This window comes from Cervus elaphus, chromosome 22 (genome assembly GCF_910594005.1).
Source record: "Cervus elaphus chromosome 22, mCerEla1.1, whole genome shotgun sequence".
Taxonomy (NCBI): Eukaryota; Metazoa; Chordata; class Mammalia; order Artiodactyla; family Cervidae; genus Cervus; species Cervus elaphus.
Window position 1 is genome coordinate 33,125,856 of NC_057836.1, and position 14,912 is coordinate 33,140,767.

At 35.9% G+C, this 14,912-nt stretch overlaps 1 protein-coding gene across 16 annotated transcripts in view; it reads right to left on the reverse strand.

Moving 5' to 3' along the window:
- The window catches only part of SOX5 (SRY-box transcription factor 5), a 1,103,086-nt gene that overhangs the window by 437,549 nt on the left and 650,625 nt on the right, over window positions 1–14,912 (reverse strand). For 2 of the 16 annotated variants that reach the window (XM_043882221.1, XM_043882219.1), the window contains exons 1-2: window positions 6,576–6,693; window positions 5,295–5,392 (exon numbers count right to left, since the gene is read on the reverse strand). The exons of 10 other annotated variants lie outside the window; for them this stretch is intronic. In XM_043882221.1, coding sequence (XP_043738156.1) covers window positions 5,295–5,392; window positions 6,576–6,587 — 110 coding nt within the window. In that variant the 5' untranslated portion in view covers window positions 6,588–6,693. 4 more of the 16 variants (XM_043882218.1, XM_043882222.1, XM_043882220.1 and 1 more) reach the window with 4 other exon arrangements.

The window sequence follows — 14,912 nt, forward strand, 5'->3', positions numbered from 1 at the left end:
GCTGGGAACAACTTTGAGTCTCTGACTCCTCAGGCTGGCAAAGGCAGGGAGTACCGCTGAGGTTTTACTCTCAGGCTCCGAGGAAAAGGATACTGAGTGTGGAGAAATACAACATCCCCCTATTGGACAAGCAGAACCACACGCCACAGCATCTCCAGAGATGTATGGACTCTCAACTAGTAAGTGAAGAGAAGAATAGATAATGCTACAGAGAATGAAGAGCAGCCTCCAAACTGCAGGAGACAACACAGAAGTCAGAAAGGATGAAAAGGTCACGTCCTGCACCATTATTAGTTCCTGATTGAAATGAAGAATTAGGAGGCATTCGCTTATAGAATGTCCAAATAAATGGTGTTCGTTGAAGTAAAATATTATCAGTCTTTAAATTTTTTTCTTCTCCAGGAATATCACTTGATTATGTTCGTCTACGTAACATTCAAACCTTATATTCAGTATAAATGACACAGCGCTCAATCCGTGAAAAGAAAAAAAAAGGGGTGGGGGGACAGAATGAATGAAGCAAGAAAGAATTTTTTTATGTTTTGGTCCATTTCTTGTTCAACAAAAAATTTCCTTTAAAAGGAAGATATTTCATGTTTTGGTTAAATCTTTGAACATATTTCTATCTGAGTGCCATCACCTGAGTCAGAAACCTGACATAGTAAACTACATTTAAGTCACAACAAAAGAAACATCAAGATTGCTTTATTTTCCATGTTGTTAGTTAACCTCATTGGAATTATAAATGAGTAACAAATTATGGAAGAAAACCAAAATCTTTCAGTTATATGTAACTAGTCTATAGAAAGGGAGGTATTCAACATACGTAATACACATCTGCATTATACACATACTCATTAGGTGACTGGAGAATTGATACTGGAAAGAACAGACAGTAAAATCAGACTTTATCCATGGATGCAATTTTGCTTTTTAAATGCATTATGAATGTAATCCATTTGAAAAAGCTTCCAGCTCTATGGAGGAGTAATGTGCTCAAGTATTAGAATAGGTCTTATTATTTGCCTCTCAGGTATGGTGCATACACAGACTTTAGTTAAAAGCTCCCTAAGCACAGATAAATACATTATTGTACGCTTATTATACTTTAGAAACACAAGATAAGAATATACCAATGTGTGAAGTAATCCTAACATCCACACATTTCTATATCTATCAACCTGCTAAACACTGAACTACCTGACATCTAAGCCTTAATTGTTCTTGGTAATCAGCGGGGTTGCCTGCTAAGTCTTCAGGACAGTCCTCCAGGGTGAGTGTGATAGAAGTACAGTTTGTCCACTGCTTCATGCAGGCTGTATTCCAAGCTAAGTTAGCTTGCAAATTATTGGGATGGTAATTAAAACCTATAATCAGTTGTAGTTACCTTTTCCTCTACAAAGTAATAGTGAATAAATAAAATGAACAAAGGCAAATATCAGGACATCCTGAAAATATACTATCAAACTTAAATAGGTTTACAGGTGCCATTAGGTGACAGAATGTGAGCGGAAAACTTGCCTTTGATTCACACCTAGGGGTTACCTGCTAACTTGAATGTATTTATCACTCATGAGTACAATGGTTTAAAAAAAAAAAGAGGCTGCAATTAAGCTGTATGAATCTATCCCTGGTAATAAGTATTTAATTACTCTGGCCAAACTTTAGGTAAAGTACTGCTAATGTCAGAAATATCCTTGCAGCCCATTAATGGTAATTTTTCACAGTAATTATAAATTTTAATTTCTTACAATACCTGATGCAAATTTCTTTCTTCAGAAAAACAAACTTTTTTAATATGAAAAATTATTTCTTTAGTCAATATGACCATAAGTAAATTAGATGTGAATATAAAGTAAATAGTAATTTAAGTTTTTATTGCAGAAGATTTTACTCTTGTAGTGTTCCCTTCAACATGCAGAAAACTGGCAGTGTGTTCTCTGCACCCGTTTTGAGAGAAGCCATCAAATAGGTGCTATTACAAGCTTAATTTGCTTCATTCCACTACCTTCAAGCTCAACTTTTTTTTTTCTAGACATTAACAGACTGTCTCCTTAAGCAATCATGTTATACTAGCTTTTTAATGAAGTCTCTAACATAAAGCGATCAGAAAGTGTAACAAGTAGCTTGGTCATAAAACTATTACATTACAATCAAATATGATAAATATATACATGAGGAAAAATAGAATAATTATTATTGACAGTAACAAAATACTTTTATCACTTATCAGAAACAAACTGATATAGCTATTTAAGACAAGTGTTTTAAATATTTTCATTCTAAGAATATGAAAACAATAAATGATATTCTGAAAGGAGAAGCCCTTAGTCACAATTTTTATTATTTATTTTCAGGTAAAAATATAAATTCACTATCTTCATTTAAAAATTTTTAGGAGAGTTCAAGCACTCCTTCTAGACACTATTACTAACATTTTGACTATGTTGCCAGTTATCTTTCTTCTAAATAGGATGATGTAAAAGACTGCTTACAAATAATTCCTTAGAACATACTTTACATATTCACCTCCCACCTGAGAACTGTGTTTTTCATTAATTATAATCAGTCATGTTAGAGATGTTTGAAAATAAAAATTAAGTATTTCAACTTCTTTACTTTTTGTAATCACTTTTAAATTTATTTTACCTCTTGAATATTTTTTAGCAGACAATGAAATTGTTACTGCTTCTGAATTATTTAACAACTGTTTATGACAGTATTGATCATGTTCATTTCTACAGCTGATAATACAGACATAAGAAATCTACATCCAAATTTTGATCCAGATACTTGTTTTGAATATTCCTTGAAGTTTCAAATAGTCTACAGGTTGGAAAGGATAATAGAAGATAGACAAGACTCTAATCGATGAAACTAGAAAAAAAAAATTACAACTTCCAAAATACATAAACTCCAAGCAACTTATTAATGCCCTCCAGAGTAACGTTCTTTATTTCATATAGAAATTTAGAAGTCGTCTTTTTAAATTTACAACTAAGTTTGAGTGAACTACTCATCTATATCAGGTGAGCAAATAGAATAAAAATTAACACTTGATAGAAATGACCTACATATTCAATGAAAGTTGCAGTAGTTGAAAAGGCAAAAAGAAAGCTGACTATATAATAGAGTATAATTACAGCATATATACCTCCTATGGAGAATATAAACATTCAATATTGAGTCTGTATGATATATACTCTGTGTGGGTAACTACAGATACTCTCAGCCGTACATATTCAATGTAAACAAATAGTAATGATTTACTGAGATTTTGTATGTACTACCAATTATAACCACAGGGGAAATTATTAAGAAATTTTGCATTGTAGGACATTTTTCAAAATTATTTTAGCTACTAATATTTCCAAATATGCTGTCTATACTGACAACTCTATTGATTATCACTTGGCTTATCTAATTAGGCAGTTAGAAAAGCATGCCTCTGGGTGATAAAAAATGAAATTCTCACTAGGAGGAAAAAAAAAATGTTAAAGAGATTTGAGTATCAGAATAGCAAATGGAAAAGTTTAGTTTAAAAAGAGATAATTGAAAAGATACAAATAAAGTTCACAGCAGGAAAGCTTGCCTATATAAAGGAATAGGCTACAGCCTGTTAATATGTAACTACCTTTTTATAAGAAAAGTCAGGTTGACAGACTTACAAATCAGACTCAGAGTTTTATTTTTGAAAAGTATAGCGTTAAAGTATACTATCATTTCAGTGCTGCTCTGTACATACTAGAAAACTCACTGTACTATTAAGCGATAGTATGTTCCAATATAAACAACTTCAATATCTACATATGAAACAGGCTATGTTTACCCAAAAAAGCTAACTATTATAAAGAGTTAATATACAGAACTCTGGGGAAAAAATCACCCAAAACTGTTAAGAAAGCTCAACCATTCACTGGAATTATGTAGTGAAGATGCATCTTAAGTTTAAAAAAAAAAGAAGAGGAAATGAAAGAAAGAAGACAGTATTAAAGTATATGTACTGGCTATTTTATTTTCTTCCCTGATCTGATGTTGGTTTCTCTAATATATGACCACATTCGAGCATTATTTTATTCTCAATACCCTTCTTCCCTTCCACTGCTTCACTTCTAGAATGTTTTAATCTTTGTCCTTTCTTTTTTCGTCTTTTCATATCAAATTCAGTCTTTTGAGCGATGAACAGCTTGACTTAGCATATTTTTAACCAGCTGGTCTAGCACCTAGCTTGCATTGCATAGTCAGATACAACAAATGTTTATACAGAAGGTAGCTTTCATGAAAATGAAAAAAAAAAAAAAAAAAAGCCTGGGTATCATGCATCCTGGCTTTTTTTAGCTTTTTTTCTAATTCACCATACAGAATACAAAGTTTGAATTCTTTTTAATGGCAAACAAAATTCTATTTATAGTTCCAAAAAATGAACTTATGCTGGGATAAGAACTCAAATTTAAAAATTGCAATGTGTAGTTAGAGGAACACGAAGAGGGCTAAAATTCTTTCAAAGCCCTCTTTACTTGCAACATCAAATGGAAGGGTATTAGCACATATTTCTCTAATAAGAAATATTAATAACAAATAAACTTATTCCCATCAGAGCAAAATAGAAAATAAAATAAATCAAAATTTAACTTAAGACAGTACAAAAAGTGGCCACAAAACTTAGAAAGGGACCATCCCCATTTCTCTTTTTTTTTTTTTTTGACATTTCAAGAGTAATGTACTAATAGATTACTGTGATGTTACATTTTCTTTAAAAAAAAAAAATCCGCTCTCTTATATCAACAAAAGGTCATGTGCTTTACTGAGCAGCTTCCAAAGTTTTACAGAAGGATCAAATAGGAACTTATAGCGTCCGTTTTAATCACCACCAAAGCCCTCTGTCACCCCAGAAATTACAACACACAAATGTTGAAAATTGTAACATTCTTCACAAAAGCATTTTTAAAAGGTGTGGAAGGGGAGAAAAATATCAATGAAGGAAAAGAGTAAGAGAGTGAATGAGAAAGAGAAAAGCAGAGAGTGGGAGAAAGAGAGAGATGCTTAATGTTCATTTAATTTCCTGTTATAGGACACAACCTAGAAACATTAGCAGAGATCTCGGAGACTTTGCAAATCAGTTCCATTTGGTCTGGGCAATCACAACAAAAATCAGCTAACAAGACTGCAGAAGCACTCGCTAAAAGCTTCTCTAACAAACACGTTTTAGGCGAGCATCTTCCAATGGATTCAGAGACTACTGTAAAATGGGAGAGTTGCACTTCAATATATCAGAGGGGGAAAACTGTACTCACCTTTCAAACTCCTGAGGTAAATCAGGGTCAGTAAGCATGCTGGAAAAGCACAATTTCCCTTTGTCACAGCAGCCACCTATGATCGTCTCCAACTGAACCTGTCAAGTGAGTCCAAACCTTCTAAACCAATTGATTTTCTCTCTCTCTCTCTCTCTCTCTCTCTCTCTGTCTCTCAATCTCTCTCCCCCCTCTCCCCCTCTCCCCCCTCCCACTCCTAGGACTCCTTGACCAGTCTCTTAAAGGGGTAGCGCACTTCCAGCAGCGGGGTCTGGCCGCTCCCCCCTCCTCCAGCCGCACGCTCGGGCTGCAAGGCACTAGACAACCTCAGGGAGCCTGTCCTTTCCTTTTAACTCTCCCTTCCAGACACCACCGAATGTGAGAAGTCAACTCATTTAGTGTGTCTCCCATACTCTCTCCTCTAAATAATAAAAGTCGCACACGCATGCACACACACACACACACACACACACAAAATATGATTTTTGAAAATGCATTTGCTACTGATTAAACGAGAAATCTGTGCACGAACCCAACCCCGATTCCACTGCATTGATTAACTCATTGAGCAAAAAGATTAAATGTTAGTAATAGCATTTTTACACAAAGAATTGTTATGCCTTCTCACCCCTTTCTAGGCTCTCTCGGTGCGCACACGGAAACACACACACACACACACACACACACAGACACACACTTGCACACAACAATCAGGCATTGTTCTGAGGGAAGAAAAGCAACTTTGACAGATTGAAATATAGCAGAGGCCCCTTCAAGGAAACCTGTAAACAACTTGTCACTCACTCTGTCGGTCTCACTGTTAGCTCGCGCTTTCCACAAAGTGGTGCGAACGTCCTGGCAACCCAACCAAAGTTTCCTCAGCTCCAAACTCCATAAAACACGATGTGCGAGGTGGAGGGGAAAGGTGTCCACGTGCCAAAATCACACACACTCCAGGGAACAGAACCCCACACCAAACCAACAGAGGAAAACAAAAAGATGGTCCTTACAAACTGTCCTGCTTGGGATGGCTGGGGAAGTCGGGCAGGAAGCGCTCCCCTGACGGGGGATCTCTTTAATTTCCTCTGCCCAGGCAGCCACAGATAACAAGGTGGACAAACTAGGGCTCTGCGGCTCCTAAGCTGGCTGGCAAGGCACAGCCTCCATAGCAGTTCCAATTATCTAGATAAAAATCTGGCAGGCGAGGAAGGTAATCAGGTAATGTACCTTTGACATGAAATGACAGAAGCACAGAGGCACATACACACAGAGAGAGAGACTTACACAGACACGCATGCAGAGATGGTGGCTGCCCCGTGCACCGCAGCATCTGGTCAGGGAGTGAGCACACACTCACCAACACGAGATAGTGTGCATTCTTCACACACACACACACACACACACACACACTCAGTCACTCACACACGCTCTCCACTCCTACTGGGAGGGTTCATTCGGCACAAAAGGCTACATTACAGAGCCCGCCCCAATAAGGGAAAGAGAGAAAAAAAAGCCTTCCATTGTTGAGAGGGCAGGTCAGTTGATTAGATTTTCTGTGGAGAATTCCACGAGGAAATTCCCTTCAAAGCCGAAGTGATTAACTGGGGGCTATTCTGGAAATGGAGCAGACAATGGCTCAATAGTCTGCACAGCCAATGTCCAGGCTGGCACTGAACTCACTTTAAAAAAAAAAAAAATAAAAGCCAGACTCCCTGTTCTTTTCCACACATTCCCCCCCAACCCCCTCCACTCCTTCCAGCTTCCCCTCCCAATCCCTTTTATTTTGCAGCTGGACAACATTAAGGGCCTTTAAAACCACAAGGGTTGACCCCACAGCAGTTTGATTAGGTCCCACTTTTTTTTCCTGGCGACAGTCAGACAGTAAGTTTACTTTTTTAGACATACACAGTGAGACAGTACACACAAATTCCAAAGAGCAAAATCAATTATTAACCTTATCATATTAATCAATTTATTTTTCACTCAAAGGTTATAAAATTTTTGCCAAAGTTGATAATAACTTAATAATGAGGTCCATCATTCATGGGCTATCCTAAAAATACACATATATACACTACAGAATCAATGTGGAATAAGATTTAAGCATGTCACTATGGAGTTAAGACACTAACAAAACACAGAATTATGACCCACCCTGAAAAAGCTGTTAACAAGGGATGTGGCAAAAATGACTGGATGCTGACATGATTTTCATTTTCAGCAGTTGGGGAAGGGGAAGGGATATTACTCACTATACTTTCTTGTCATTAGCCTCAAATTATTTTTTATTACAGCAACAACCCATTCCTACAGAGAAAAATGAGAAAGTTGTTGCATTTATTTTAAATATCTATTATTTCAGCACTTAAGGGCCCTACAATCTAATATAGTCTAATTGATAAAGTATACAAAAATAATTTTTCTATTGTTAATGGTGGTTATGGGATTTAGGAAATGGTAGCTGCCTGGCTACACACACTTTAAAAAACAGTCTTTTTTTTAAAGTCTTAATTAGGGAATCTTGGTTCATCCTGTATCAACAGAGAAAAATGAAGGAGGAAGGGTAAGTTACAAGGGGCAGTGGGGAGCTGAAGTCAGGAAGAGTAGGAGGCAGTGAGCAGGGGATGCGGGGAGAACACAAGAAGGAGACGTAGTGGCAGCATAAAGATAGAAACAAAGATAATGGCCATAAGGCAGGATGCTGAGATCCGTATGGTCCCAGCTGCTATCTTGCTACAGCTACTACCTCTGGTTGTTTCTCTAAAACTCTGATTCAGAAGGTCACCAGAGCAGGTAAGAAAGAGAGCATGAGTGTTTGAGGCCAACTGTAGTGTGGAAAGATGCTCATATCAGAATCACCCTTATCTTTAGCTTTGTTTTTAGAGACATTTAATATGTGCATGTGTAAGTACATACATGCCAAATAAACAAAAAAGGACATATAGGAAACTGTTAAATGGTTTCTAAGTTAGTTTAAGATCCTAATATTTTATATAAACATTCCTGTAGCCCTTCAAAAATACAAACTATTTCTTGGAAAATTATCCTTAAATGGCATGGAACAGACTAGGAACTAGATAGAAAATTTGTCAGATATAATAATGAATATCCTAATAATGATGATTTGAACTAATGGAACTCTAAGCTCATAAAGAATTCTGTTCACATAGATTAACTCACAGATCATATGCAGCATAGAAAAGTGTATGGGTACGTATATTCCTAATAAGTTTCCCAGTGTTTAAACTTGGGCAAAAGGAATTTAAAGTCTTACAGCTGGTTAGTGGCCCATTTGTTTCTTGAAGCCAGGTCTTAGTTCACGTCTGATACCATAATACATAATAAAATAACACTCCAGAATTTATAGCTCAATGAAAATCCCAAGATGGTACCTGGGATTTTTTAAGTGATTTAAAAGGCTTTTACATAATTGTTAATGAATTTAAATTTGATATAATCTCATTGTCACTAAATTAGTACTGCATTTGATGGATGAATGAAATAGTTTCAAATGTACCTCTCTAGGCTGCAAAAGTTTTCTTTCATTTGAATTTACCTTGCAAATTAATATCTTCTGCAAGATTTTAGAAGTCAGCAAAAGAGAAGGCAGTTTCAAAATATTCTCTCAAATCCTGTCATTGATACTTTTATTAAATAACTGAACTGATCCAAGCAACCTGATGCTTAATAGTAAATTGTTACTAAAAATCTTTTTATTTTACATTAAATGTTGAAATGTTGAAATATTAAATATGTGCTAGTAACTATGTGCTAGTAACTAGCACATATGTGTTAAATAAATCTATATTATTTATCAATTACCTGAACAGTTCAAGACATTCAATTGGTTATCTATCTGGTATTTTGTACATTAGAATTAATGTCTACCTCAATGTGACTTTGCTATACTATTATAAGTAGCTCTCCAGGAAGCTTCATAATGTATGTAGACTGAGATATATTTTATCATTCACTGAACATTTATTAAGTGCTTAACAGCATGTTACAGCCTGTGGCCTTAAAAGTAGAATCAAGAAAATTTTCCAATAAATCTAATTTTAAAAATATATATAAGCAAAATTCAGAGTAATTGTTTCATATGCAGGCTCCCCAAGGTAAATATGGTAAGCAAAGTTAAAACCAAAAACAAGTGAAAGAAAAGCAATGACAAGAACTTACTGAACAATAATTAAATTGGTGGGAAATACAAAATGATCTACAAACACAGATACGAATATAAATACATCTTCAGAGGGAACCAAAGCACAAACTACAACAGAAAGCCCATAAAACATTTAATGAGTCTCTTTGACATAGCTGTAGCAGTATTATGGAAAATGGGATGAAGCTGAAAAAAGTGTGCTTTTGAGCTTATGTTGTTTCCATTGTAGATATAAAAATGATACTCACATAAGCTGGGAAAAAATAAGATATGCTAGTGAATACTGCTGGAGAATTCTCAAAGAGAATATCAGAATCTTTTACAATGATAAACAAGTTATTTCCAAATTTGACCTCTTTCAGCCACTGTTTCAGGCCAGTTTTTTCTAATATTTCTCATTTTAAAAGGAAGAAAATCCATTCACCTATTTTAAAACAGAATTGTTGAACAGCTTTTGTTTTAATAACTAAAATATGTAGTCACAGGTACAGATAGCATCTTAATATTTGATATATGTTCCTATTATCAGTTTATGGAATTTGTAAGGTTATTTTTGAGAAATGAAACTTTTAATATTATAACTACAATTAATTAATACCAGTGTCAGACAATACCAATTATCATATTGCCTTAACCTGCCTCAATAGACATTAAGAAAATATTCACTTTTTTTTCCCCTGAAATTACTTAACTTTGTCACAAAATGTTTTAAAAAAAAAAAGAAAAAAAAAAAGAACTTCCAATCAATGTACATCTGTGAGCCATTCACCAAACCAAATACCTGGTGAGCTCACCACTGATCAATCAGGGGCAGATTAAAACTCTGACTTAGAGTAGAATAAAGTCCTGTAATTGAATTTCTTTAGAAACACACCTAAGAAATTCAGTAACATTTCTTCCTTTTTAAAGTCCTAAATTTTAATTCCCCATAACACATTTATGCAAGAAAATTGACATACAATGGTCTATAAGTTCAAGGTTTTTCCATCCTCACACTCTTCTGTATTATTACTTGGTTAGTTAGAATAAACATATGAATTGTCCTCAGATCACATTTTTGGCCAACTAGTGTTCTTCAACAACACTTAAAGAATGTGATCGCCTTGGAAACTCCAGTCCCATATTTCTCTAAAAGACATGATGCCATTCCCAGTAATAGCTCCCACTGTTTGATGTTTTACCATTTATCTCCTTCAGAACAATTTTTAGTAATTTAAAAGTGATAGCTCTCAGTATCTGAATACTTTCTACCAGTATCTGTGATGTATATAAAATAATTACATTTAATATTCGAAACAACTATATAAGTTGTTTCATCCCAACTACAAATGAGGGAACCATGGCTTACAAAGTATTTGTCTGATGTCCCAAAACTAGTAAATGCAGAAATGGGTAACACCAAAGTTATGGTAACTTTCCTCCAAAGTTCCCAAAAGGCATCAAATGCTATTTTATCTCAAATATACCCTAAACACTATTAAACATCAAGTGTGCAGGAAAGTGCTTCTAAAGCGGTTTTGATGCTAAGTGAATGTTTAAACGTCAAAGTTAGGTTGAGTGATGATTACTCCATCCTCACAAATAACTTCATATTAAAGATTATTCCTTATACAACAACTACAAACAGTTAAAGACGAGGCTTGCCTAGTGGGTCAGACAGTAAAGAATCTTCCGCAGTGTAGGAGACCCAGGTTTGATCCGTGGGTCGGGAAGATCCCCTGGAGAAGGGAATGGCAACCCACTCCAGTATTCTTGCCTGGAGAATCCCATGGACAGAGAAGCCTGGAAGGCTACAGTCCATGGGGTCACAAAGAATTGGACACAACTGCGTGATTAACACAACAACAACAACAACAAAGAATAGTACCCTCATCCCAACTTCATGGTGATAATAAATATCAGAATTAGTATACTCATCATAAAATTTGGCTCTCTTTCTAAAAATAATTTCTAAATGCTATCTTTATTAATGTGATTATGATTTGGGGGCTCCACAGGAAAATACAGTAGCCCTCACTTTTCTTATTATAGTGTACTCACCTATCTTCTTGTGGTAATGTGGGATGATAAAATGCCTATGTAATGAGATGAGGTGAAAGACACAGGCATTAGGATAGCATTAAACTACTATTGACCTTCTGATAATATGTCAGGAAGAGGATCAATGTGCTTGAGTCATCCTGGGTTAGAGTCATAATATCATCAATGGATGGGGATCACAGGCAGAACAAAGACAGAAAGGTGTGAGATTTCATCATGTTACTAAGAGTAGGTGCACAACTTAAAACTTATGAATCTTTTATTTCTGGAATCTTCTATATACTATTTTCAGGTCATGGTTGACCATGGGTAACTGAAACTAGGGAAAGTGAAACTGCAGATAAAGGGGGCCTATTTGTGCAATTCAGTTCAGTTCAGTTCAGTCGCTCGGTCGTGTCCGACTCTTTGCGACCCCATGGACTGTAGCACACCAGGCTTCCTTGTCTACCACCAACTCCCGGAACTTACTCAAACTCATGTCCATCGAGTCGGTGATGCCATCCAACCATCTCATCCTCTGTCAGAATGCAAGTATCTATGCAGCTGTTACCACTCTAATGGCAGAAAGTGAAGAGGAAATAAAGAACCTCTTGGTGAGGGTAAAAGAGGAGAGTAAAAAAGCTGGTTTGAAACTAAACACTAAAAAAAATAAGATCATGGGATCTGGTCCCATCACTTCAAGGCAAATAGAAGGGGGAAAAGTGGAAGCAGAAACAGATTTTATTTTCTTGGGTTCAAAAATTACTGTCGATGGTGACTGCAGCCATGAAATTCAAAGACACTTGCTCCTTGGAAGGAAAGCTATGACAGACCTAGACAGCATATTAAAAAGGAGCGACATTACTTTACCAACAAAGGTTTGTATAGTCAAAGCTATGGTTTTTCCAGTAGTCACGTATACATGTGAGAGCTGGACGTAAGGCTGAGCACCAAACAATTGATGCCTTCAAACTGCGGTGCCGGAGAAGACTCTTGAGAGCCCCTTGGACAGCAAGGGGATCAAACCAGTCAATCCGAAAGGAAGTCAGTCCTCAATATTCATTGAAAGTGCTGATGCTGAAGCTGAAGCTCCAATACTTTGGCCACTCATTGTGAAGAGCCGACTCACTGGAAAAGATCCTGGTACTGGGAAAGATTGAAGGCAAAAGGAAAACGGGCCAGCAGAGGATGAGATGATTAGACAGCATCACCTACTCAATGGACGTGATCTGAGAGAGGGCAGGGAAGCCTGGCATGCTGCAGTCCATGGAGTCACAAAGAGTTGAACATGATTTACCAACTGAACATCATCTTCTGGTCACCATGTAACTATTCTGAAGTAAAATTTCTGTCTTACAGAAAGAATCATTTTAAGAAAAGGTACCTATTAGGAAGATTAATCTAACTCACACTTTTACTTTTTTACTCATTACACAATCATCTCTCCTTGTGTTAAGTAGTGTTGTCTAATTGTTGTCAGTTCAAGAGGCTGGAAAAGACATTAACCAATCACTCTGGTGGTAAAAGTCAAGATTCCTATTTAGTAAAAAAAAAAAAAAAAAAATCCATATAACCCATGAGAAGAGAATCTATCCAAATGGGATCATACTTTTAAAAGTGCACTTTTTGATCACCGAACTTTCTGTTAATGTATTTCTCAACTAGGAAAGGAATTTAGGGAACACACTAAACTGATATTTTACCTAGAGGCAGCAGCAAAGTGAAAAGTAGTAATATTGCTACAGTGTGGCTTAGATTCTTATTTATTAGATAATTTCTACAAAATATTTTAGTGTACACCTTTCAGGGACGTTTTTCCACTGTAGCTGAGGTAGCTATTTCTTAATATTAACTAATCAGAACAGAAATAAGGGAAAATAGAGTAATATACGAAAATATTTGAACAATTAGTTTCATTTTTGATCCTACTTTGTCTACTCTCTATATTCTTCTTGCTTGCATATTAACTAAATGACAAATATATCCTATTCACAGTAAATGAAAATGTTACCTATTAATAATGTTCAGTCTACTTACATCTAGAACAGCTGAGAAGAAAAAAGCATGACTAAGCTGAAAGTAAGGAGGCCTGAGCTCTAGGAGAGCCTCAGTTCCTTCCTCACTGGTGATGCAATCTTGCCTATACCTTTAACATCTCAGGGAAGATGATTTTTAAAGTCCTTCTCAACTCTCATATTCCAATTCTATAATCTCTTCTTTGATAAATCAATTTATAATCTGCAAAATAAAATTTCTTACCCTTCTCAGTTTTGTTTCAGTTTAAAAATGTTCCATTTTCAAAAATGTTTTAAGAACAATTCTTGTACTTTATTTTAACCCCTTAAAGTATGTGATAACTCTACATCCACAAAACAAGATAGTGAAGGGCCTTCCCTGGTGCTCCAGTGGTTAGGAATCCACCTTCTAATACAGGGGATGGAGGTTTACTCCCTCGTCAGGGAAATCAGCTCCCAGGTGCTCTGGAGCAACTAAGACCATGAGCTGCAACTGGAGAGGCCAAATGCTGCAGTGAAGACACAGTCAAAATAAATAAATATAAAATTAATTAATTCATAAAAGATTGTGAAGAAAAGTATCTGATTAATTGAGGTGAAAATCGCTCAGTCCTGTTCGACTCTTTGTGACCACATGGACTGTACAGTCCATGGAATTCTCCACGCCAGAATACTAGAATGGGTAGCTTTTCCCTTCTCCAGGGGATCTTCCCAAGCCAGAAATCGAACCCAGGTCTCCCGCATTGCAGACGGATTCTTTGCCAGTTGAGCCACAAGAGATGCCCAATAGTATTGGAGGTGGGTATCCTATCCCTTCTCCAGCAGACCTTTGATTAATTAGTTGGATAAGTTCAATTACGTTAAAACGACTAGAAGAACTCAACTGGTCAACACACACATACACACACAAAAACACATTTCTAAAGAACTAATTTTATCACTAAATTCACCTATTTGTGATTCTGAAAATTTTGTGCTTAAACTTTCAAGTCACAACTTTCATTTTTTTCTAAGTGCAATTACATTTATTGGTATTATCTGATTTAATGAGAGAAGTAAAGGCAGTTTATTACTATATTGAACATGTTACATTGTGTGATGACAGTGACTGGCATTGCAGGGAGAAATAAACACAAGGGATTCTGTCTTTATCTAAAATTTCAAAATATCAAATGAGAAACTCAAACTGAAAAGTTGAAATGTGAGAAATCCTGACAGGTAAATTGTGTTCAAGAAAACCTACTTTTTAAAATGAAGTTTGTGGACGCTGTGTAGAACTCCTGCCAAATACACAGTTTCTTTTTTTTCTTCCCCTCCACACTACTGTTAACTAAAATGACTTACTGCCACAATTTAGAAAATAATTCAGTCAGACTATGCACAGGATTAAAGAAAATAGATATTATCAAAAGAATATATTCATAC